At 38.5% G+C, this 27,190-nt stretch overlaps 2 protein-coding genes across 3 annotated transcripts in view; one reads left to right on the top strand and one right to left on the bottom strand.

Annotated features, from left to right (window-relative positions):
• bcar3 (BCAR3 adaptor protein, NSP family member) overlaps positions 1–15,803 on the bottom strand; it is a 95,455-nt gene extending 79,652 nt beyond the window's left edge. Inside the window, exons 1-2 of one of the 2 annotated variants that reach the window (XM_067414139.1) lie at positions 15,568–15,803; positions 3,206–3,362 (exon numbers count right to left, since the gene is read on the bottom strand). In XM_067414139.1, the coding sequence (XP_067270240.1) occupies positions 3,206–3,362; positions 15,568–15,650 (240 nt within the window). In that variant the 5' untranslated portion in view covers positions 15,651–15,803. The remainder of the gene's footprint in view (positions 1–3,205; positions 3,363–15,567) is intronic. The other variant, XM_067414140.1, reaches the window with a different exon arrangement.
• A 7,592-nt stretch (positions 15,804–23,395) lies between these two features.
• paox1 (polyamine oxidase (exo-N4-amino) 1) lies at positions 23,396–27,111 on the top strand. Its single transcript, XM_067414145.1, has 8 exons — positions 23,396–23,519; positions 23,683–23,835; positions 24,686–25,112; positions 25,206–25,459; positions 25,633–25,882; positions 26,138–26,250; positions 26,376–26,533; positions 26,725–27,111. The coding sequence occupies exons 2-8, from the start codon at positions 23,685–23,687 to the stop codon at positions 26,884–26,886; spliced, it is 1,515 nt and encodes a 504-aa protein (XP_067270246.1). The 5' UTR covers positions 23,396–23,519; positions 23,683–23,684; the 3' UTR covers positions 26,887–27,111.
• Positions 27,112–27,190: the final 79 nt, after the last annotated feature.

The following is a 27,190-nucleotide window of genomic DNA, read 5'->3' as shown; positions in this document are numbered from 1 at the left end:
TGAGTTTATATAATTGCTGCTCATTTGTTTTGATTTCTCCACGAATGTTTCACAAAGAGACAGGCAGCGCAAGCCTCAACGCGACTTTGTTACCAGAGATACACTCCATTATCAGTCGCTGTTTACATTGAAAGTAATGGAAAAAACAAATTTGAATCATTCTATCATTCTCGCGTTTCTGGTTATTTTAATTTTTTATTTGTCCGGTCGGGAAATGAGAACCCTCTTTCATTTGTCCCAGACAAAGATTAATGTCAAACCCAGTCAGGATAGACAGTCCTGTGTTCATTCATGATTTCTCTCGTGCTGTAAAGCTGAGGTGATTGGTTCATGTTGTGCGCGCCGCGCTGCCGTTTGCTTGAACTGAGGGCTATAGTGATCTGTGAATGTCACACCCATAGACTGCTAAAAAAAATAGGTCACGCCACATTAGAGCACTAAAACAGATCGCGACAGCTCGAGAGATGTCAATACAGTCTATAGGAAAATAGCGCATTTCCAAGTTAATGCGTTCAACTAGTTTGCGACTAGTTTGCAGGTATGATATATATATAACAATTATATAATGCTATAAGTACATTAAGGCATTATGATATGCCTTATTATTTGTATTATTATTATTATTATTATTATAGATTATTTATTATTTATTATTATTATTAGACAAAGGAGTAAAAAAAATATTTAACTTTGCTATGTCCTGGTAAACTTATTGCTAATCATTCTTATTCAAACCACCTTTACCAAGTGATTCTTAAAGCGTGACTTTCGTTTATTCTTTCGTTGTCCTGAATTGGTGCAGCGAGGTGTAGTCGTGTTGATCTAATGCTGGAGAAACAGATGCATGCTGCATTGCTCTCTTTGTGTGTCTTATCTCATCTGCCTCATCCAGTGTACTCAGAATCCCCTACATCAGCAGCAAGCACTCTTTCCCGCTAACATGTCTCTGTTTTTACAGGCTAGTTTGGAGAAAGAGAGAGTGGCAGACTGGGACGGACAGAAAGGTAGACACAAAGTGAGTAAGTGAAAGACTGTGAGAGAGAGAGAGAGAGAGAGAGAGAGAGAGAGAGAGAGAGAGAGAGAGAGAGAGAGAGAGAGAGAGAGAGAGAGAGAGAGAGAGAGAGAGAGAGAGAGAGAGAGAGAGAGAGAGAGAGAGAAAGAGATGAAAAAGGGGATAACATATGCTGGTAAGGGCCTATTGTTCAACTGCCTTCAACCCACAGCTGAATCTAACAAGCCATGGCAAAGTCTCTGCTCCTTCAAACTCTTTATTTACCATGTGTGGTCTCATATCAATCTCTCATGCTGAAACTTCAAAAACATGTCACTAAGCAGCTGACATCTCATATATCTCAAACTTTACTGTTTAGGTTTGTTGATCTTACACCAGTGTCCTAGGAGGTGGGCGCTTTGAGCATTTGTGTGTTTGTATGCCCACATATACTCATGCAAAACTCATAACCTATTCTAAGTAAGAAATGTAGTTTTGCTATGGTTAAATAGATGTTTAGTCACATCTTCCAAAGATTTTTTTACATTTTGAGCAATTTTTTCTGTATATAGTGTTGATATGGCTACTTTTAAATCATCTTAGATTTGAACCATGTGTGTTACAACTAACCCTGCATTAGATTGTACCCTGCACCCATGTATTTATATTTTGGTTTTCACAATAGATTCTACTCCCTGTACGGAAGAGAAATTTTAAATAATACATTTTTCCCAACGCTGTCTTAACGGTTACAGTATGCATGCACCATGATAAATTACCAGGTACTATCAGGGTACCACGGTATATGTGTGGGCAGCAGTAGATTTCAATCTCTGATTGTTTTATGTGTCTGTGTGTGGGTCAAAGATATTAGTCACTCAAATCAGTTATAAAATAAGGGGAAAACATCTCTTTCATCACCGGTTTAAGTGGTAATGGATACGTAATAGCTTTTTATTGGTGTTGTTCTTCATCCAGACTTTACCCTGCACTCCATTAGATGGAAACAGTGAAATATGATTCAGCATTAACGTGTATTACACAGTGTAATCAGTAAGCCTATAATGGCATGTGGTCATCTCAGTGTCAACTCTAATGTTGTTTCTGATTGCTATGTCCATTTCATTCTTGACAGTTGAGTGTCTCTTTTCCTAGTTTTTTTCTTTCTTTTCTTCTAAAGGATGGGGAGCTGGTTAAATTGTAAAGTGGATAATTGTGAGCAAAACAGTGACTTATACTGCTCTTACAAATGTTATTTTTGGAGGATATAATAAATTACTCCAGAGCAACTGGACTGTTTTATAGGGCACTGAAAATGAGCCACCTGGGGCTTATCTTGTGTGTGACAAAACAGGTAGTGTCAACATTTTTCATTACATAAAACTACAATGTTATGACTAGAATGCAAGTGGAAACTGTTTTGATGTGCAAATGTATTAATGCACAAGTGTCCGATCCTGCTCCTGAAGGGCCAGCTTCCTGCAGAGATAAACTGCAGCCTGCACCAACACCTGCCTGAAGTTTCTACTGTAGTAATCCTGAAGATCTTGATTAGCTGCCGCAGGTGTGTTTAATTATAGGTGGAGTTAAACTCAGAATGGTGGTTCTCAAGGTGCAGTTAGACAGCTCTGTGTGCTAATATAAATAGTAAAAGTATTATGCTTTGCTGGACATTAACCAGCCTTCTAAACTTTCACTCTCCTTCTGAGTATTAAAAATTAAACAAATTATTTGAGACTTTACATTATAATCTGTTACATTGGCACAGTTAATTGAATAGCCCAAGTTCTAGTAAAAAAATCAGCTTAAATGTAGAGTGAAGTTTAACGTTTAGGATTATATTTGTAATAAAGCTTTTTTTGTTGACAGTAGCTTCAACGCTTTGATCAAGTGTGCATACCCCAAAACCACAAAAATACTTTCAGAATCTCCAATTTATAATATAATACAGGCGTCAGGTCAGCTGATCTACATTTAGTGAGATGTTTTGAAAGGAATCTCAGCGTGCTTTCCCGAGTTCAATCACAAAGTTTAGATTTCACCTTTCTCTAATGTTTACTGCTTTTCAAAGCTCACTTTGAACAGCTCCATCAGTTGTTTGATTATAATGAGGACAAAATCACAGGCAGTCAAGCAATTTCTGTTCGAATAATTGCATGGTATGCTGTAGTGTGGTGTGCAGCGTTGTGTACATGCATGTGTGTCTAAACTCACAGTGTGTGCTGACTTTACCTCCACTCCATCATATTCTTCATCGAACAGCATGCAGTACTGAGGTAAGCCCAGCTGACTTAGCCATTTCGAGATAGACATGTGCTTCATGATAGAAATGTATCCAAATGTTGCCTCAAAAATCCCTCTGCATGGAAGGCTAGGAGAAAAGCAAAGCATTATTTGCATTAATAATGTGATTATTTTTCTACAGAAAAAAAAAACTGATGGATGGATGGATGGATTTTAACTTTATTACATGGTTTATATATTTGTAATGGTTTTCATGATCATCTATTCCTGGCATGATGAGTTATCTGACACATGACATTTGAGTCATTTACAAGCCTTGCCTTAAGACACAAATCTGCCCTCACAATTTACAGCTCATAGAAGCTAAAAAACATTAGCCCACAGTCCAGGGGTTGCAGCATTCTGTCAGCACATGATTCTTTCTCTTTGAGCCCTGGGGGTCCGCAAAATGCAAGCACATGGTACTTAAGGTGCACTCCTAAGAAATCTAATAAGCGGTTTGAACAGTTTCATTATGATTAAGAAGTGATTCACAATGCCCTTCTGAGCATGAGTGTGTGCATGTGTGATGGGTGGAGCACATGTGCATAAATGCATATGTGCATGTTTGGATGCGTGTGTGTACATGATTCTGGATATCCTCCCTCGAACTGACAGTGAAACCACATGGATTTATGGTGTTGGCGTAGGCTTTAATGACTATACAATCCAGCTTCCCTAATAGCTAATTTATGAAAGGGCAGTATTTCTACTCCCTTTCTCCTTCAAAAAGTATGATCGGACATATCCCCAGAAGTTTCTCTTCCATAAGACATAATATGTGTGGGCAGTTATGCACAAGTCAGAAAGATGTATGTCTTCTTTTTAAATTTAGATTCCAACACAAACAAATTATCACTAAAAATGGAATCAGAAAACAGAGAGATGGAATTATTAAAAAGGCTGGATGAGGCTGCAGTTTCTTTTTTTTTGTGTGTAAGTTCTTGGCAAGATATGTCCTATCATTTAAAAGAACACCCAGAGGGAAGACCATTACAGTTATTAGTGTGTGTGTGTGTGTGTGTGTGTGTGTGTGTGTGTGTGTGTGTGTGTGTGTGTGTGTGTGTGTGTGTGTGTGTGTGTGTGTGTGTGTGTGTGTGTGTGTGTGTGTGTGTGTGTGCATTTATAGACTGTATGGGCTCCACTAGAGAGCAGAAGACCCTGTCACCTTGCCTGAGAGAAGTGCTTTGTCAAAGGGTTACTCCTGCCAACAATAGAATCCACTTCACAAATCATACCAACTAATCATACCCTAAACATTATCTCATGCTCTAGTGTTTGCTCTTTAGTGTTTAATCATGACGTATTCAGAACTGTATGATAGCTTTATTTTATACAGCAGTTAAGTAAACAGCATGTAAATAATAAGTAACTTGCATTTAATATATTTTTATGAAGGTCATTTATCTGTTTTTGCTCCGTCATCTAAAATAGTTTCAAAATAAGTTAAAGCGGAATTAATCCCTGCAAGTCTCTGAGCAACACAGTAGTGGTGATCCAGAAACAATCAGTGTGTCAAAAAGAGAGAGAATGATTCAATGACTCACTCACTTGTCTCGTCCCTGAATTAATTGGTTGAATAAATGATTCACTGACTCATTCATAAACGCATTTGTCACCACCTACTGTTGTATCAATGTAACTTGTACTCACTGAAAAATCCCCTTCATGAACCAGAAGTAACTGTTGTAATTATAACTTAAGTGTGAGCAATAAAAATAGTGATGAAGCAGCCTTTTCTGTATGGTTTCCCCTACATTGATGAGACCTCATTTGTCATTTGTCCCCTTGAACTTGATCTCGTTTTTATGAACCCTGCAGCATTTCATTTTGCAAATGCAGATGTGCACCAGTCAGGAAAGTTCCTGACATCCCTGTTTTCCTAGCAATCAACTCCCATCCACTCTCATACAATAGGCAATAAAAGCAGCTGTGGAAGCGAAGGAACATGCCTCATAAAACTGCTGGGGCAATACAGCAAAAAATGTTTGCAGTTAATTCAATATGTCTCGTAGGCCCAGCTGTGCTCACAGTCGCTTCCCATCCCAGGGGTGAAGCAATCAGAGGAGTAGCTTACACAATTGCAGGGAGGTTTATTCCTGTCGTGAATGTCAATGCCCCTGCGACCACATGGAGAGATGTATGGTGGGGCTCACACATCGGAAGGACAGGTTGTTTGGGTGGCCATCCTTGCAGCCCTTAAATCAAACAAGTGCCTTTCCCTTAAATTGAATGATAGTTGATTCGGTTTAAAATTATATTCAAGCTATTAGCTTCACAGTTTAATTTATATTCATGCCATTAGGTCCAACACATCTTGCCATTTAGTTTTCAAGCCCAGTGCATTTGCCAATTTTTATGCATTTGTATAATAAATTCAGTTAAAAGACTAAAAGCTGCAATTAATTTATAATGTATAAAGTGAAAAGTGTTACAGTGACCCAACCGAAGCAAATAAACATCATGCCAGCTTTCAAACAATCAAATACTTTAGTGACATTTACATATAAATAACTTTATTGTTTATATAGTATTATTGCCTCATGTGATGAAATTGAAGGTGGATGCGGATGATGCTGATGATGAAGCACAGTTGTGTGGCTGTTATTCATTCAGTGAGCTCATGCATCTGCATGATCCAATCGCCTTAAAAGCTGCATTGTATTGTAGATATATACATCCTGACATGACTTAATCACATTTAAGGTTTAGTATGCACATGCACCCACATACCAATGTCATATATGACTGTGAAGCTTTACCATTGATAGAGTATTGAAAAAGATCATGCTCATCATATTCAACATATTCTTCCAGCACTTCTTTAAGCGTGACTGCATGCTTTAGACTGAAATTAAATACAGTACACTATATTGCCAAAACTATTGGGACACCCCTCCAAATCATTGATTTCAGATGTTCCAATCACTTTCATGGCCTTAGATTTATAAAATCAAACACCTAGGCATGCAGACACTTCTACAAACATTTGAGAAGTAATGGTTCGCTCTCTGGAGCTCAGTGAATTCAAGTACAGTAGCAATGTTGCAAGCAACCTGTCTATTCATGAAAATTCTTCACTACTAAATATTCCACGGTCAACTGTTAGTATTATAACAAAGTGGAAGCAATTGGGAACAACAGCAACTCAGCCACGAAGTGGTCGACCACATAAAATCACAGAGCGGGTCAGTGCATGCTGAGGCACACTTTCAGCAGAGTCAATATCTACAGACCTCCAAACTTTGTGTGGCCTTCAGATTAGTTTAAGAACCATGCATAGAGAGCTTCATGGAATGGGTTTCCATGGCCAAGCAGCTGCATCCAAGCCTTACATCACCAAGTGCAATGTAAAGTGTTGGATGCAGTGGTGTAAAGCACGCCACCACTGGACTCTAGGTTCTCTGTTCTCACGGTTCTGTTTGGCGGTTGCCAGGAGAACGGTACTTGCCTGACTGCATTGTGCCAAGTGTAAAGTTAGGTGGATTATTGTGTGGGGTTGTTTTTCAGGGGTTGGGCTTGGCCCCTTAGTTCCTGTGAAAAGAACTCTTAATGCTTTAGAATTTTGACATTTTGGACAATTTCTTGCTTCCAACTTTGTGGGAACAGTTTGGGAATGACCCCTTCCTGTTCCAACATGACTGCGCACCAGTGCACAAAGCAAGGTCCATAAAGACATGGATGAGTAAGTTTGGTGTGGAGGAACTTGACTGGTCTGCACAGAGTCCTGACCTCAACCGATAGAACACTTTTGGGATGAATTAGAGCGGAGACTGCGGCAAGCCAGGCCTTCTTATCCAAAATCAGTACCTGGCCTCACAAATGTGCTTCTAGAAGAACAATTCCCATAAACACACTCCTAAACCTTGTGGAAAGTCTTCCCAGAAGAGCTGAAGCTGTTAAAGCTGCAAAAGGGAGGGCCAACTCCATATTAAAACCTATAAATTAAGAATGGGATGTCATTAAAGTTCCTGTGCATGTAAAGGCAGACCTCCTGAAAACTTTCGGCAATATAGTGGATGCTATAGCATTCACGTTTACTGACTATATACACTGTAATATATAGGGTGAATTCAGGGTGATTAGAACACTATTTGCTATTGAGATGCCTTGGAAAATGTGTCCTTATCAACCTAAATTCACCCTACTGTACTCTGGGTCTCAAAAAGCTCTGATTGAAAAAGCATGCAAGAGGAACTAATTACGGCACTCTGTGGGCTGGAGACACGTGAAGTCACACACTATGTTGCTTTGAACATCCTGTTTGTGATACAGAAGCCCCCTTCCTGTTTCCTCTGTTGTGGTTGCAGAGTCATGGTTTTGGAGGGAAAGAATCAAGAGACTGCCTGGCTCCTTGGTACGCCAATGACTTTGACTTTTAACTCCTAATTTATTTCTGTTGCATTTTTTATTTATTTAATGTCTTTATTTATTTTTTTGTTTTTTAACAAAATTTTCTTTAATATTGATTTCTTTTTTTTAGACATCTGACGACTAAAATAGTCACAGCTGATGAAACCGATTTGTATAGTGTATGGGCAGAATATATACATTGCATAGACATTTATTTTCTCACATATTCTACTATATACAGGGGCCCAGTTTTTTAATGGTCCCATTTTATTGGATGTACTGAGGGCACATTTCTCAATACGTCAGTTCTCATAACCAACTCTTAAAGCAGTTAATTTAACATCAACTCATTCTTCCATAACAAAGATTGTCAACCAACAAACACATTTTTATCACTCAGGGCCTAAAAAACTAACAACAGGCAAAATTACACATAAATATTTTGTATTGTTTTTGTTTGTAAAATTTCTTTACAAAACAAGAATGACACTGCCATTTAGAATTCGTCACAGTATATGTTACTAGAGCATGTTTCCATCAGAGTACAAAATTATAAATGTTCCTCTTTTGTGGTAATGCTATTAAAGGTCTAACACCTGTGAAGGTGTATAGCTATATTTTGATAGTGTTTCACTTTTTAGGTTCAGAATATATTTCAATATTGTATTGCTGCAGAAATGTAAAAAAATAATGGCTTTTTCAGTTTTGCATTATGATAGGTTTTGAACTTAAGTTTAACAGTTTTGAATTGGCCTGTAGGTACATATATAAATGATCCTCAGTTTAGACCACATAGGCTTCTGAGAAATTGGTCTTAGCGATTGTAAAAAAAACTGTAAGTCAGTTCCCAGCTTTCCTTATAGAGTAACCATAACTATGGACATGTTCCACTAACATCTGAGAAACATAAAATGTACATGAAGTAAACTTAAAATAAATAAATAAAAACATGTGGACCACTTGCAGAATCTGTAAAAATGTGAATAATTTTAACAAAATGAAAGAGACCATACAAAATGTGTTCTTTTTTATTTAGTGCTGACCTGAATAATATATTTTACATTAAAAAAAGGTTAAATATAGTCCACAGGATAAAAATGTAGCTGAATTTTAAAAAATAGTGCCCATTCAAAAGTTTATAAAACATTGATTCTACTGTGTCTTTTTACCTGGATGATCCACAGTGTTTTTTTGTTTTGTGATGGTTGTTCATGAGTCCCTTGTTTGCTCTGAGCAATTAAACTCCCCAATGTTCTTCAGAAAAATCCTCTAGGTCCTGCAAATTCTTCAGTTTTCCAGAATCTTCTGCATATTTGAACCCTCTCCAGCAGTTATCGTATGATTTTCGATCCATCTTTTTCCACTGAGGACCATTGAGGGACTCTAACACAACTATTAAAAAAGCATTCACTGATGCTCCAGAAGGAAACACAATGCATTAAGAAAACTTTTGAACAGGATGAAGATGTCCACATTTTTCTTATTTTGTTTATATATATATATATATATATACACTCACCTAAAGGATTATTAGGACCACCTGTTCAATTTCTCATTAATGCAATTATCTAATCAACTAATCACATGGTAGTTGCTTGAATGCATTTAGGGGTGTGGTCCTGGTTGAGACAATCTCCTGAACTCCAAACTGATTGTCAGAATGGGAACGAAAGGTGATTTAAGCAATTTTGAGCGTGGCATGGTTTTTGGTGCCAGACGGGCCAGTCTGAGTATTTCACAATCTGCCCAGTTACTGGGATTTTCACGCACAACCATTTTTAAGGTTTACAAAGAATGGTGTGAAAAGGAAAAACCTTCAAGTATATAGCAGTCCTGTGAGCGAAAATGCCGGGTTGCTGCTAGAGGTCAGAGGAGAATGGGCCGACTGATTCAAGCTGATAGAAGAGCAACTTTGACTGAAATAACACCTCGTTACAACAGAGGTATGCAGCAAAGCATTTGTGAAGACACAACACACACAACCTTGAGGCGGATGGGCTAAAACAGCAGAAGACCCCACTGGGTACCACTCATCTCCACTACAAATAGGAAAAAGAGGCTACAATTTGCACGAGCTCACCAAAACTGGACAGTTGAAGACTGGAAAAATGTTGCCTGGTCTGATGAGTCTTGATTTCTGTTGAGACATTCAGATGGTAGAGTCAGAATTTGGCGTAAACAGAATTAGAGCATGGATCCATCATGCCTTGTTACCACTGTGCAGTCTGGTGGTGGTGATGTAATGGGGAAAGTTTTCTTGGCACACTTTAGGTCCCTCAGTGCCAATTGGGCATCGTTTAAATGCCACGGCCTACCTGAGCATTGTTTCTGACCATGTCCATCCCTTTATGACCACAATCTACCCATCCTCTGATGGCTACTTCCAGTATAGTATAATATACCAGTATAATGCACCATGTCACAAAGCCCGAATCATTTCAAATTGGTTTCTTGAACATGACAATGAGTTCACATTACTAAAATGGCCCCCACAGTCACCAGATCTCACCCAATAGAGCATCTTTGGGATGTGGTGGAACGGGAGCTTCGTGCTCTGGATGTGCATCATACAAATCTCCATCAACTGCAAGACGCTATCCTATCAATATGGGCCAACATTTCTAAAGAATGCTTTCAGCACCTTGTTGAATCAATGCCACGTAGAATTAAGGCAGTTCTGAAGGTGAAAGGGGGTCAAATCCTTTAGGTGAGTATATATATATATATATATATATATATATATATATATATATATATATATATATATATATATATATATATATATATATAAAACAAATTATATTATATTATATATATATATATTTTTTTTTTTTCTTTTCTTTTTTTTCTTTTCTTTTTTTTTTCATTTTTTTTTTTTCATTTAGCAATGTCCTTCAGAAGCAAAAGAAGATAATTATTTGCTTCCAATAAAAATTAAGTACAATTTACCTTGATCTTCAAATTCAATATATTTTCAAAGATGCTAGAAAACTGAATAATATGCAGGAACTGGAGGATTTTTTTTCTGAAGAACACTGGGTAGTTTATCTGCTCAGGGCAAACAAGGGAATCAAGAACAACATCACAAAACAAATAAACAGCCGTGGATCATCCAGAGAACGACACAGTATTGAGAATACAGGGTAATTTTTATAAAAGCAGGATTTTCTTTTATCTTGTGGACTATATGTAAATCTCTTATTTAGTTAAAATGATTCCCATTTTCACAGATTCTGCATGCAGTTCACATATTTTTTTCTTGCAACTGTATACTTAACCAGGGTTATCTTGTTTGACATTTTACACTGCTCATAATTCAGTTGCTAAGCAATGTGGGGTTAGCACCGGTGATAACCTCTAGAGCAGGGTTTCTATAACCCCGGGTAAAAAGCACTGCTTACCCCGCTTTTAAATTACCAGTGTGAAATGTTCCTTTACACAGGATTAAAAGTGGGGTTTAAAAAGACGATAACCTAGATTTTTTTCTTTTTCTTTCTTTTTTTAAATGCTCAGTTTTCTGGATCAGTGTATATACAATCAGCTGGTGTGTGGTGGGCGTTCTGGCGCAATATGGCTGCCGTCGCATCATCCAGGTGGATGCTGCACATTGGTGGTGGTTAAGGAGATTCCCCCCTTCAATGTAAAGCGCTTTGAGTGCCTTGAAAAGCGCTATATAAATCGAAAACATTATTATTATTATTATTACAAAAAAGCACAAAGTTTGCCAGTCTAAATATTACACTTGCAGCTGGAAAGCCTGTAGAATGCCATAGAGAAGAGCTGTGAAAAAGAACAACTTGAGTTATTTGAGCTATTATTACCTTGATAGCACTGATTTAGAATGTCAGTCTATTATGAGATGACAAGATGTGATTGGACGTCAGCATTGAACTGTCAGAATTCAGGATAAGAGAGGAGAGTGAACCCAGACACTGTGACATCATTGTTCTTAGTTAAGCATTCCAGAACGACACATGTGGGAGATCTTGCAAGTCAAGAGCACACGCAGCACTGATTTATGATTATGTTGCATTTGCACATGTGCCTGCATGTGTGTGGTGACCGGCAGGATTGAGATCATTATGTGACCTGTATGACTTTAATATGTGGGTGTATAAGAGTGTGTGAGATGATATATGCTGTGTCAGATCAAGACCAGAACACCCTCAGCGATGAAGATGCAGGAATGTTTTGCCTAATTTTGACTCTTTAAATCAAACTGATAAGTTGCATGTGTTAAGCTCCTTGACCAAGAAACTCTTTTTAGTAAAAAAAAAACAAAAACCTGAAGACACTTTAAGCATCTCATGCGAGAAAACCCTCACTGGCCTTTTCCACAGGGTTGAGATACGTTACACTATTTTAGCCATCAGTAAAAATAGCGTGGATATTGTCAGTTCACGTGAAGTGTGTAAGCAGATGTTTTGTACAAAATGTTTCTGTCCTGCTAGTCCTCTCTATCTTGTGTTAACGTCACTAATAGTGGGGAGTTTGAGAGGAGGCAGGCACCACTCTCTCCACCCTCCTAATCTCTGCTTTTACCATGAGGCAGCTCACCTTAAATACATCTAAAGAATTCTAATGCAACAATAATTACATTATCAAATGATCCTTGTATTTGAACCTTTGCAATTTGAACAGATTTTACAATAGTATGAAAACTAAATAGTGTCAATAGGTTTCTGTTATGATTGGGTTTTAAATCAAGCAAGCCAAGCAACAATAACCATAAAAAATACGAATAAACTCTAATATTTAGAGTGTATCTAAAGCTTCTTATTAACCTTATGAAATTAGTTTTGATTATCTGATGCCTCTTTCCTCTGTACATGTTCCCTAACATCCCCAACATGCTTCATTTCATAGTTCTGCCTGGGGAGGAGGATGGTCTCCCCTGATTCACAACATTCCGGCCATGCCTGAAGTCCTGAGCTCACGCCACAGTTAGGCTAATAACATTCCCTGGCAAGGCTTGACTCATCCTCACAGCCGATCTGCCAGATACTTTTGCCATTACAGCTGTTTAAGATACAGTAAACAGTGACTAGAGGCCTCTTCTACAAAGTGTTGAGAGAAATGTTGTTCATAGCAGTCTGTAAGGATCACATTTAATAACGCTTTTCATACGGCTTCTGATTTAAACATTTAAAACAATGATGTAAACCCAGTGTAAATATCTTTGATAAAGGCCTATTCACACCAAGGATAATGACTATAACGATAACAAGTTCTAAAAAACATTCTAAATATAAAAGTATAGCAGAGTCCACACCATTGTTGGAATCATTTTTGGCCAATCAGAATCCAATCTTTTACAAGAGCTTGTAACAGATTTAGGCCAGTAAATAGATGTGCATGTAAAACCTCGCTCTCCTGATCTCAAGAGGTGCTCTAGCAGCGACTGACACTAGAGGCTGCAGTCTTTAGCCTGATATTCAAAGTAGTCAAATCACAGTTCTTTTCACACTGCATGACTATCTGGGGGTAGCATTCAGTTGCTGCTGTGTACACATTGCACGACGGATAGGCAACAGGGGGTTTCACACTGCATGACTTTACATTCGGAAGAATCGCAGACAACTCTTTCACGTCCCGCAAGCGTTTCACAACCAAACACATGTGAGATGTGCACAAGGAAACAACGCAAGATCACGTGCGCCAGACCGAAGTTGTTAGTCAAACTGGAATTGTTATTAATATGAATGATAGCACGCAAGACAATTGTGATCCAAATTGTCCGTGTGCTGATTTGCAATGAAAAGGAGAAAAAGAAAAAAAAAAGATTACGGAGAAGGAAATGGTTGGGGAGACGCGGGGAGGAAGGATTGTGTGCTGCAAATAGAGTTCTATATGGGGGTCTGAGGTTCGATTCATGTGAACTCATGTGAGCTGATGTGAATGCAATCATACTAAATTGCGGAAGTAAACCGCTATTAATGACGTATGAATTGATAAAAAATTTAGATCTCCTCTCTGCTTGTCTTCAGCGTTCTTTAGAGCATTTGCAGTATAGATGTGCGGCAGATAGACGCAAGTCCCATTACGTACTGAAGCTTTGGTAACAAAACCAACGGTTCAAAAATAAAAATATAAAAGTGATGGGAGCAACGCTATGCATTTCGCCACCTTCACACAGAAATTAATTTTCTGTCATCAAGTACTACTCACACTCAAGTTGTTCTAAACCTGTATGAATTCCATGACTTTTCCCATCAACTGCTCATCAACTGTTTGGTTACTCATGGTCCATTCTTTAAAATATCTTATTTTGTTTTCAACAGAAGAAAGAAATGCATGTAGGTTTGGAACAACTTGGGTGAGTAAATTATGACAGAATTTTCATTTTTTGGTGATCTATCCCTTTAAGATTGATGCTTGTGTAGATTTATTTTATTGTTCAGATTGTATTGCAGAAATTGGAAATATACAGTGTAACCTGAGAAATGCACACTATGTCAGAGGTCAAGTGGAACTTTCTAACTCCAAAGTTCATTCAGAGTTCTGTCTCCTCCTCAAACAAACTTTCTGAGGACAGTTGTGGGAAACTCATAGAAACAGCAAACACGTTGTGCCAACAGACCATTAAAACCATGGTATTGATTTGTTTCCTCAAAGTTAAACAGCACAGGACCATCAATATCTCAAACTGAATTTAAAGCATGAAAAATGAATAAGCCGCAAAGTCATTATGCTTTCAAGTTAAACACAAAATGCTCTTCGTTGAGTTTTTATAATGCCCTATTGATCCGCTCTTTTAATCCCAAATTATAAATCAGATTATTAATTGTGCTGTTTAATGTAGTTGGATGCACATTAGCGACAGCACATAAATTAGTAAAAATAAAAAAAAAAAGTAAATGCTCTTTTTTCATTTGTAAGACACAAACAATCAGTACGACCTCTGTTTAGCTGTTCCAACCTGGCTACCCTGTGGTCAAGAGTTCAGCATCCCACAAGCCACTACATGTTCAAAGCATGCTGGATTTTAGCATGGAAAACACCATTGCTAGACTGTCTGGCAAAAACTAAGATGCCAGATGCACTGCATGCCTTAAGTAGGTTTATCAGGATGTGAACGACCACATAAGAAAGCTCTCAGCATGCCACAGTAGTGTGTGGTGGGGTTGGGAGCTAAACAATATCAGGGGCTCTTCAACTCTTTCTTTCTCTCTTGCTCTTTCTGTCCTCCATATAACTCTAGGGCAAGAGTCATACACGGAAGCCAAATCACTTGGACTTTAGGTTCCAATAAAGCTGAACACACATATTTCAATTTCTTTAATGGGAGTTTGCTGAAGCAGCATGCCATAAAGGCAATTTGCATCTGTTGTTAGAACTTTGATGGAGGGCAAGCACTGATCCAACAAAGTTTTAAAAGAGACTCTTAATTGACAGACAAACCCTGAGGACAGATGATTTAGTTTCAAAGCACGTCCTGAACTTGTGAGGCATTTTGTCAGTGTCAGAACTCAGAAGACAAGGGTAGAAGTGTTTTAACTCAAGAACCTTGTGGTATCAACTCTGCATATTAGGTATGCTTTATTTAGTTATAAATATTCCATCTTTACCACTACTTCATTATTAGATGCATTTTTATTCTAATTAAGATCATATCGTAGGCTAGCTATTCCAGCTACTCTGCATTTTACAAGTATAGCCAGGCTTTTTTTTTGGGGGGGGGGGGGGGGGGGTGAATAGTCCTCCAAGCCCTATAAGTGACAAATTAATTAAACGCTAGTCGCTAATGAAACTACAGGTAACACATAGTGATAGTTTAAAAAATAATAGTTCGAATGAAAACGTGTTAAATAGCTTACCATAAGTTTGCATTTAAAAATGCAGGCTACTCGTAATTACTAAAACGGTTTTATAAAATGTTATAGGCTACACAGCACAGTCTGTCGGTCAAATTTATTATCTTTTTTTTTTTTTAAACTCACCTTGAAGGTCGCAGTAACTGACGGTTTTCTGTCCAAATAAACCAAGACAGTAGATGCTCAGATGTCAAACACTCATTCTGCATGAATTGTCCTGCTGCAACTGCTCTCCACAAGGTTAAAAGTGGAATGATGCTCAATCCCGCAAGGATGCGATTACTACGCGCCTGAAATGAATGCGCTTTCACTGGAATGCGCGCCGAGATGCTGCTGCGTCGACAGATCTGCACTCCACGTGCACGGCGTCATATTGTTGTGACTTGTGAGTGATTTCATGCGGTTGTTTGAGTTCTGCTGCACTCCGATGTATATAATATGACACATAACAGCAGTTATTCGGTAGAAAGACTGATCAGACCTGAGTCAAAAAAGTAGGAATACAGGTGACCGAATTAACTTTTAAATTGTGAAGGATTGGATAAATTAACCGCGTGCGTACATTTTCTCTGCTTTTCTCGCACGGTTTAACATATGCAGCTGTGAAATGAGGACTAGCTAGCCTAATAAACTATTCAAAATCATTTGTTTTAGGCAATCGTAGTTAAATTGTCCTATACCATATGAGAAATCGCACCAAACCCCAGTCAGCCAGTCAGCTCGTGTACAGGACCAGCAGCACTTAAAATATTAGTCTGCTTTTGGGCGTTACGCCAACACTAATTTAGCTCTGAATATTGTTCTGCAGAAGATGTGACCTTAGGCTGTCATTCCCCCTCCTATATCCCAAACCTCCTAGTTGACACTATAAAATATTTGATGCATTGATATTAAAGTCACGGCTGATGAACTAATGATTTATTCAGATTACATTTTTCAGATTACAATTTCATTTAGCCTGTTTAATAGGCTAATAATAAAATATGCAAAAATCAGCCCTCAATCCTTACTAAACCCTTCTCATATTATGCTTTTTTTCATAACATAACCCAAATATTTGAAATAGCCTATTAAACTCCATAATATTATTGCTTGTTAAATGTATACTATCTGGTGAACTGAGCAATTTATTCCTTTGCTTTTTAAATTAATTTTTCCACAGGCCTATATGTATTATAAAAATGTGCAAATATACAAAAATGAAAACAATAATTTCGAAATAAAGTCTCATAATAGCAAAAAAAAAAAAAAAGCTGTATGCTGATGCCGTTTAGTTTAACCGTTGTGTTGATGAATGTTTTAAATGGTGAAAGATGTATAATACAGTCCTTTGAGATTAGTTTCTAAAAAGAAAAAAATTTAAGGGATGAGTTGCCCTGTTATCACTGTCTAATGGCCTTCCCCTGTGAGAGAAGATGAGAGCTTTTGGCTTGGCGTCTCACATTTCCTTTTGATTCCCCTGCCCTGGTAGACAGGAGCATTGAGGCATAATGATTACATGAGTGAATATAATCATGCTTTTCTCTCAGCCATGCTGTCATTAGTCTTACAAATACAGCCATGCCAGGGTGATTCTGAAACAAGTGGATGACATGACTGGCATACCCATCTCTTGTATCAGAAGGCAGGACGGGCGCGGCCGGGGGGACCATTTGCCCATTGTGCCAGGAGAAACTGATGGAGAGCTCACCAGCAGGCGCACAATGAGCTTTTTGATGCGCAAAACAAATGTGGCATTGTTTGGGCTCCTTTTTGCTGTTTACTGTGCTGGGAGAAAGTTGCACCCACACAGAGTGTGGCAGCTTCTGTCATCTTTGGTCGAAAACATCAACTTGAAGACCTACTGCATCCTTTTGTACAAGTGTATATGATCAATGCATGAAAAGAGATTTTTTCACAATTGATTTACCTAAAGACTTAAATCAATGTTCAATATTTGTTCAATGGCCAAAAAGGTTACAGAGTTGGACACTTAGGCCTAGTCCACACGTACATGTTATTTTTATTACCGGAGTTTTTCCTCGCATCCACACAAGCACGGTTAAAAAAAATCTGTCCACATGAGAACGCAGAACTACACTATGATTGGCTGCCTGATTTCCACATGGGCCCCATCCACGGCACCGATGCACATTGCACTGACTGAGGGATGCCATGGGCTCAAGTGAAACCCTTCTACAAGTTCCTTTACTTTGGACTCAGTTACAGGTAACTGTATATACACAGGTGCAGGGCCGAAGTGGACTGTAATAGCTTCACACACTTACTTGCTTTACTATTTTGTATTATTGCATTCTGGCACCTTTGTTCTGCAATACAATGAAATAACTGAACATGTATCTATAGCTACATGTGATAAGCGCTGTTAGTAGAGTCCATGCACCGCATAGACTCGACTCACGTAAATCAAAAGGAGATAACGTGGAAAATCAGACGTCAAACAAAAGAGAGAACGGCGCGCATTTCGACATAAAAAGCCAAAATCTCCGGTTTCACCATCTACACGACAACGCTGTAACCGGAGTTTCTAAAAATCTTCACCCTGGCCGGAGTTTCAAAAAAGTCCGGTTTCAGTAACCAGATACAGCGTTTGCGTTTGGACGAACAGCCAAACCACGTAGAAAAAGCTGCGATTTTGAAAATACCCTTGTTCGTGTGGACAGGGCCTTAAGTCACACTTCAAAAAATGGCAGAATTTTATTGCATTGGATACAAAATATCAAATCAAGCAGCATCTGCAAACAAATACATAGTTCTCCAAACAAACTTCACTTTCCCCAAACCACTGCTTGCTAACTATTAACCTAATTGAAATCATAAAGTTTGACAACAAACCGTGTCCAAGACTAGCCTAGAAATCTAGACGCACCCTAGCGACAGCAAATCTAATCTGCCGCAAATGTCTTCTAGCAACTCTCAATACACTTCTGAGCCATAAAAACCAAACTCTGGTCAGGCCAATCACATCGTGTATAGAGTCGGTGGGCGGGGCTTAACATAATGACGGCCGAGTTGCGCTTGCACGCTACTAGTAAACATAGAAGCTGGAGAACGGCGGTCTTTCGAATCAGCTTTGACCGTGACTCTGGAAGACTTGGAGTTCAGCTTTTCTCTGAGAAAAGAACAAAGAACGGCACTGAAGTCATTCTTAAAAGGGACGATGTGTTCTGAGTTTTGCAGACCGAATACAGCAAAAGTTTCATCTATCAACGAGCTCCGCTTCATGTTGCTCTGGTTGGTTGTAGCTCTATCCAGTTGCGTGCAGAGGGAGTTTGAAAGACAACCATTTATCCCGCCCCTCGGATTGAGCCCTGTCAATGGTGAGTTTCCAGACCAAACATCTTGATGTGGGTCTGGCTTATCAATAGCCTAGAAATCTAGACGCACCCTAGCGGCAGCAAATTTAATCTGCCCGCAAGTGTCATCTAGGAACTCTCAATACCCTTCTGAGCTGTATTCCTCACAATCTGGACGGGCCAATCACATCGTGTATAGACTCGGCGGGCGGGGCCATAATGACGACGGCCGAGTTGCGTTTGCGTGCTTCTAGTAAACACAGAAGCTGGCGAACGGCGGCGGTCTTTCGAATCAGCGTTGACTGCGATTCTGGAAGACTTGGAGTTAAGCTTTTCTCTGATAAAAGAACAGAGAACGGCACTGAAGTCATTCTTAAAAAGGGAAGATGTGTTCGGAGTTTAGCCGACCGGATACGGTGAATGTTTAATCTCTCAACAAGCTCTGTTTCACCTTCGTTGCTCTGGTGGTTGGTGTAGCGCTATCCTATCGCGTGCAGAGGGAGTTTGAAAGACAACCGTTTATCCCGCCCCTCGGATTGAGCCCCGTCTATGGTGAGTTTCCAGACCAAACATCTTGATGTGGGTCTGGCTTGTCAGGCTAGATTATCAGGCTAGTCCAAGACTTTTCTCGCAATTGTAAACATTATCACCCAGTTTCACACGCAGACAAGGCTTAAGCAAAGTCCTAGACTAAAATGCATATTTGAGCTGTTTTAGCTGAAAGCAACCAATTTTTTTTTTCTAATGCATGTATATAAAAAGCTAGGCTACTTAAAGTCCCCATTATATCAAAAAGTTTTTTGGCTTTTACTACGAATATGTTAGCCTATAAGCAAGTGCACTCCAAAGCAATGACAACATTTTAATTTAGAAGATATATGCATTCAAAACATAGTCTCACTTCCGCTAATATGGATAAATGATTTTGATGACATCACTCTGCACTTCAACTTCTCGTCATGATTTTCTGTCCAATCAAATGCTCTCAAGATCCTGAATCCTCCCACCCCCTACATTATAAACAGACACTGAAGCCGTGCCTAAAATCCGTCACTTGTTCACACATACTATTTTCTAAATGGTGAATGGTACATAGTGCACTATATAGAAAATATATAGGGAACAATTTAGACAGTGAAAATATGCTTTCCATTGGGGAGAATGAAGTCACCTGAACCACCGCTGCACACACACAGTCTACTCTGGTCCAGACAAATGATAGCACAGAGCGGATCATATGTGCGAGTCTGCACATACCAGAAAATGTTTTGGACCCGTTCTAATTCTGCACAGAATGCTATATTTTAAAGAGATATGGATGAGATTTAGGAGGAAACTGTGGCTTTACTGAGCTCAACAGCTGGCCGAGCTGTGATATATATAAACAAAACGCTATTATCTATTTCAAAATGTAATTGTGGCTTAAGTGCCCAAATATTTTCGGGGCCACTATATAAAACAGAACAGATTTTGTTAGAAATATCAATTCACATGCACAATTATATATATTGCAGATATTTTTATGAGGACTGTATATATTGTGTCTAGGGGGCTTTGGGCTTTTGGGGTGGGCTTGTCTGTCGACAAACAGATGATACAGAGCATTGCCCCTGGACTATCCTGCCCTGACAAGTTACTTCATTATAAAGTGAAAACGGCACCATGGGAAAAAGTACTGAAACCTTCTCAAACCAAACACACTCCAAATCCCAGAATATCCTTCAGTAATCATCTAATCATCTTGAGAAATATGATCACATTGATGTTTCCAAAACACTCATTTATGTGACCAACAACAGATTTATAATAATTTCCTAAAGATAAAAACACTAGTGTGTTGCGTGTGTAAAGCATGAAAAGGATCTTTTCAGGGGCACATTTCTGTCACAATGATAACAGCTATCAAAATTGTCTGTACATGCAGTCATTGGCCGTCCAAACAAAGATAATCAACGAGAGTGGAGGGCAGAGTGGAGGGCAGGGTGCCCCCCCCCCCCCCCCCCCCCACGAAGGGTAGCAGAAGATGCCTGTTGTTTGTTGGTGTAGTCTTTTCACTGCGCTTCTTGTGTTCTTGTGTGAAGGCCACAGATTTCACCTCTCACCTGCTTCTCACTGGATCAGATCTGTTCGACCCTGCTTTGAGACAAAGCACAGATTATTGAAAACTAAGCTGCATACACTGATGCCAAAAGATGATAAATTACACCTATGATGAATTAATGTCACAATAAGGTCATTGATTCAGGCGAGCCTGGCTGAACAAAAGGTCGCCTCGTATTGTGACAAAGGTGAATGGCTTGGTTCTCCACTGGCCATACTCTGAGTGTTGAAAAGTGTCAGCTTTGCAAAACAGCTGAAAGTGCAGGTGGGCATTAAAAAATGGGCATTTTGGCTGGCTTATTATAGTTTTACATATGTTGAGTGTTTCTGTGCTCCAATACATGTTTTTAAAAATAGTTTGAGCAGAGAAAGACATTTGAAAAGAACTGTTGTTTTAAAGAGAATATTTTTGTCTCATATTAGTTGACATTTATGCAACATGAAATATCGGTCAAAAGTTTGGGAACATGACTATTTTTTGTGTTTTTGAACGTATCTTTGCTCATCATGCTTTTATTTGGTCAAAAAAAATACAGAAAAAACAGTAATATTATGAAATATAACAATATAAAATGCTGGGTTTCTATTTTAATATACTTTCAGATATATATATTTTTCTGTGATGCAAAGCTGAATTTTCATCATCCATTACTCCAGTCTTTAGTGTCACACGATCCTTCAGAAGTCATATGATTATTCATTATCAATTTTGGAAACAGTTGTGCAACTTATTACTTAAAGGGGGGGTGAAATGCTGTTTCATGCATACTGATCTTTTTACACTGTTAAAGACTTGGAAGCCCATACTAAACATGGACAAAGTTTCAAAAGTTAAGGTGGACGTTTGATGGGAGTATTTCTTTGTCAAAAATACTACTTCCGGTTAGTCATAAGTTTCGGCAAGTTTTTTGAGATCATGCGTCCCCTTTGACGTTAGTGGGGGCGGAATTTCCTTGTATGGGCCTTACGGACAATTCTACCGGAAGCGCGTGAGAGAGAGCGAGGGAGAGAGCGAAAGTAACAGGCTACGCCCATCAAAGCGCTGGCTCGTAGGCTGCTGCTGCACAGGTGATGTGCACATAACAATGTCACCAAAAAAGTGCGTTTTTGGTTGCCAGACCAAGACAGTCCTGCACAGATTCCCCAAAACCCCCGCGTTAAGGCAACAGTGGATGTAATTTGCTTTTCCGGATCAGCAACTGAGTTGCGCGAATGTTTATATCTGTTCGCTGCATTTCGGTGCCGACTGTTTCATAAACAAGGCCCAGCTCGACGCCGGATTTTCCGATCGCCTAATGCTGAAGGATGGAGCAGTCCCAACGTTAGAACCGCAGGCGGTGATTTAGACTGCTTCAAATGTCTGTGTTTTTTTTTGTCCGCTTACTGTCTACACAAACCACGCGTAAACACACAAACACACGTGCACAACTGCACTTCCCACATGTACACCTTCAAAGACAAAAATACGACGATATAATTCAAGTATAAATATGTAAATAACACAAGCCGCTAAGCATATTATATAGTTAGTGTATAACTTGTACCACATAGAGACGTCCTGCTCTAGTCGTTTTTGCTGCTGCTCCTGTTCAACTGCAGCCTCTGGGTCTGATTCCGGATCATAGATGTATGGCTGTATCTGATTAAAAGCCATATTTTTATTTTGAATAAAGTTTTTTTCCCGCTGTTAGGGATGACACAGCTTTACGACGCACTCGACTCAACATAGCAGCAGCGAGCACACGTCATTATTTAGCTCCGCTCACACGATACGCCCCCACCCGCTCGGCTTTTTTCGGAAAGACTCGGAACAGCGCATCTTTCTTATATAATTATTAAAAAAATAAAGACTTTTCGGAGATATGCAGGAAGCAATGCTACTCTATAGGTACTCAAGATTGACATGACACTGACTGAAACTGAGTGTTTCACCCCCCCTTTAAAAAAATAAAATAAATAACACATCATTCCTCAATAAAAGTATTAATTTCTTTAAAAATAAAATAAAAAATACTGACCCCAAACCTTTAAATGGCAGTGTATAATGTTAAAAAAGATTTCACAGGTTATAACAAAAAAATTAAGCAGCACAACTGTTTACATTTTAGAATGATATCTGAAGGATCATGTGACACTGAAGTGACGATATGAGTAATGGCTGATAAATAAATAGTCCTTGCATCACATAGATACTTTTTTTTTGGTAATTATACATATAATAAAAAAAATGAATGAAAATAATGACAATTGCAGAATAATAATTCACTTCGGCATATAACCCTATCATCAAAAACGTATTATCATTTTTTCTAAAGAGATATAATATAGTGCACTTCTAAGACAGGCAGTCTCGCTTAGTGGAACAGTGTCACTCGAACGGATCAATCTTGCTTAAGTTTTTTAATATGGCATACGCATTCGTTGCCCATCCCAGGTGTTCAAACTTTTGACTGAATTTCTTGGGATTTTCTGCCCTCTAGTGGACAACTGTGCATACAACGAACCGAGAGAGAAAAAAAAACATGACAACGTTGTTTTTTCTTCTACTCTGCTATTCAGGATCTGAACCAAATAAACACCGCCTCTAAATCCACATGAAGTCATGGCAGTAAAACAGGAAGTGGAACTGCGCAATGGAACTAAATACTAAAGGTGGATAGTCAGCATAAGCGCCGTTACAAAGTAAGTACAGACTTCGTGATGGCTATTGTCTAACTTTAACTTCATATTTCGGCTAAACCTACAAATTAATTCAACCAGCTATAGGAATAATGTAGGCTACTGTCTACTAGTAATGCATATCGTTTGTAGTGAAGTTAGTGTAATACCTTCTTCAATAATACAGGCATGGCACTCAGAAAGCCATCTGTGGTGGTGATTGGCGCTGGTGTGGCAGGACTCGCCGCAGCCAAGAAGCTGAAAGAATACGGGTTTGATGACGTCACGGTTCTGGAAGCCTCTGAGAAGGTCGGAGGAAGAGTAGCTTCTGCAACTCTAGGTGAATACATTATACCCATAGACTGTAAAAAAATATTTTAGATTATACCTCGTATAGCATAGGCTACATTACATTAATCATTCCAATACCAGCAGGAATTAAACACTTACAACTGGATAAGAGTATTACAGTAAAAAGTTAATAGCAAATGTATAAGTTATTCAATAATATAATAAGCATAAAATGATTGACTATGTATTATTAATAACAATAATTATAATTGTTACTTATAATTATTATAATTGTTATGTTTACTATTTGATCATTGTTTTAACATATAATAAACAAAAGTACGGCTATGTGCTGGGGGGGGGGGGAGTGAAGGAAATAAGTAGAGGAAACTATTTCAGGAAGCTGAAATCAGTGGACCCATGACTTAGTTTCACTTCCATTAAATAATCCTCTTTTTCACTGTCACAGATTGTATCACATTATTTAAATATTGATATTTTTCCTGCATATTTTAAATATCTTTTGTCAGTTCAGTATGAATTGGTTGAACAGAGAAAGCCGGGCTTGACTCATATTAGTTGACATATACCCAGTCAAAAGTGTGGAAACATTACTATTTTATACTATAACTATATGTCTGAAAGAAATATCTTCATCAAGCCAGCATTTGTTTAAAAGAAAGTATTTGTTTTAAATAAATAAATAAAAATTTGGTTTTAATAATACTTTAAATGTTATTTATTTCTGTGATGCAACAACTGCATTTGATCAAAAACACGTGTATGTGTGTGTGTGTGTGTGTGTGTGTGTGTGTGTGTGTGTGTGTGTGTGTGTGTGTGTGTGTGTGTGCGTGTGTGTGTGTGTGTATTTTACTGTCTTTCTCTTTTTCATATCAAAGGGAATGTGTGTGTTGATACTGGAGCACAGTTTATCCATGGGGCTTCAGAAAAAAACCCAGTCTACTGTCTGCTTAAAAAGTCTGGCGTTCTAAACCAGGTCCCTGAGATGGGCACAGAAGTGTTTTACAGTAACAAGGGACACAAAGTGGATGAAAACTTCGCCAGACGTGCATATGAAGCTGGGGAGGGCATTATTCAACACCGTGGCTCCAACACAGGAAAGAGTTTAGGTGAACACTATGCAGAAAAAACCCAAGATGTGATTGACAGCTTGCAAGACAAGGACAAGAAAGCGAGAATGCAGAGTGTTTTTGCTCTGGTCGGCAAAGACATGCTGATTGACGTTGGAGCTTCAGACCTCCACAAGATCTCTCTTGACTCCTGGCAGTATTATATCAACATGGGTGACAGTCTCAATGTTGCGGGGTATGATGGGTTGAGAAGATGATCTGCATTCATTTGCAATTGTTGCTAAGTAAATGATTTATTCATAATCATTATGTGTTATATGTCTGTCAGTTTAATGTTTCAGCTTGTGGATATGCTACTGGAGGACTTCCCTAAGGACCGTTTGCTGCTGAAAAGAGAAGTTAGTAAGATCAAATGGGATGGAACCTTCTCTGTAGCCCCCTCTCCAACTCAGCCTCCTCATAATGAACCTCTCCCTGCTCACACGGAAACTGCTTCTGATGACCACAAGTACCCAGTTTGCATTGTCTGTGAGAATGGAGAAGAGATTCTAGCCGATCATGTAATAGTGACCATTTCACTGGGTATGTGTTGATAAGGGTTGAGAATTGTGAGGATGATCTACGTGACCAAACGATAAATCCTGCCAGTGCAAATTGAGAGTTCACTGTGTGTGTGTGTGTGTGTGTGTGTGTGTGTGTGTGTGTGTGTGTGTGTGTGTGTGTGTTTGTTTGTTTGTTTGTTTGTTTGTTTGAAGGTTGTCTAAAAGCTCAAGCTTCCAGCCTCTTCATCCCCAGTCTCCCAAATGAGAAAATGGAGGTCATCGATAAGCTTTGCTTTGGCAATATTGTCAAGATCTTTCTGGAGTATGAAGAGGCATTCTGGGAGAATGAAGTTGGTACTATCAGCCTCATTTATGAGGATGAAACGCCTGCCTCAATATCCACCAATAAAATGCAGTGGCTCAAGAGCATGCAGTACTTTTCTGTCCTGAGACCCAAAGAAAGGTTAATGTTGTATTAAACTACTACAATTTTTAATGTTGATGTTAAATTAATTCATGTGCATTTACAATTATAAATGCCATATGAGAAAAACACCAGAACTAATATTACTAGTAAATGTTAAATAATATTATAATTACTGCTTATTGTGCAAAACACTTTAGTAACAATATTAGTGTACCTCGGGAAAAATATATATATATAATTTGACTCATTTAACATTGTTATTTTTATTAATATTTAAGTTTCTCTTTGTAGGTTTGGCAATGTCTTAATTGGTTGGTGTCCAGGAGACATAGCTGACCTGATTGAAACCATGACAGATGACGAAGTCTCAACTGCTGTCACCGATCATCTTAAAATGTTCCTTGGTAAAGAAATCCTCTTTAAAGAAATATCCATATCATACTTGTATTACTTTTGAATATGTCAGATAGGCTTAAAATGTGTTTGTGAAAAGTTTTTGTCATCATGTAATATTTTCTGTACTCCTCAGGACATTCAAACATTCCTCAGCCGAAGTCCATACTCTGCACTAAGTGGCGCAGTAACAAATTTATAAAGGGAACTTATGCTTTCCTCCCTGTTGGCGTTGATGGGCAAGTTATGGACACGTTGGCACAACCACTAGTGGGCAGCCGGTGTCCTGATAAAGTATGTGATTTTATTTAATTTATTTTTTTGCCTACCATTATGTTAAAATTAGTAATGGACAGTTATTTTACTTATTGAAATATCCATTAGGATAAAGGTTATTACGAAGAGGTTTAAAAGATGCCCTCCTTTTATTTTCTTTGTCAATAGCACTAAAGTATTAAAGTGATTTTTCACTTCATATATTTCAGGATCTTCAGGTCTTGTTTGCAGGTGAGGCAACAATGAAGACTCTTTATGGCACAGTGCAAGGAGCTCTACTCTCAGGACACAGAGAGGCAGACAGACTAGCAGCACATTATAAGAAGACAGTGGCTACCCCCTTCCACTGCTCCACTGACAAACAAGTTTGATGATAATGATTCGACTGACGTACAAGCCTGCCCCCATGAGGGTACTCCATGTAAAATAAAACAGCTTTCTTTAGGAGCAAAATGACTAAAAATGACTGAGGAATTTTTACTGATGTATACTTTACCTTTTTATATTATAGGCCTATACGTTTTAGAAATCAACTAAATGTTTTTATGATGAGCTTATTTCATACATTATTATTTAATAAAATATTGCATACTAAATTGTGGTTTATTATTATTATGGTAACCAGATGGCTTTTGTAAATACATTAAGTGAAAGAGAGGGAGTTAAAAAGGATTT

The sequence above is a fragment of the Pseudorasbora parva genome, chromosome 13, assembly GCF_024679245.1.
Source record: "Pseudorasbora parva isolate DD20220531a chromosome 13, ASM2467924v1, whole genome shotgun sequence".
Taxonomy (NCBI): domain Eukaryota; kingdom Metazoa; phylum Chordata; class Actinopteri; order Cypriniformes; family Gobionidae; genus Pseudorasbora; species Pseudorasbora parva.
The sequence above is the reverse complement of the archived record's forward strand: the minus strand, read 5'-3'. Positions and strand labels throughout refer to the sequence as shown.

Coding starts and splice junctions, on each gene's coding strand:
- paox1 (XM_067414145.1), top strand. CDS start 23,685: ATGGCACTCAGAAAGCCATCTGTGGTGGTGATTGGCGCTGGTGTGGCA. Junction 23,836..24,685: donor AGTAGCTTCTGCAACTCTAG/GTGAATACATTA, acceptor TTCATATCAAAG/GGAATGTGTGTGTTGATACT. Junction 25,460..25,632: donor AATAGTGACCATTTCACTGG/GTATGTGTTGAT, acceptor GTTTGTTTGAAG/GTTGTCTAAAAGCTCAAGCT.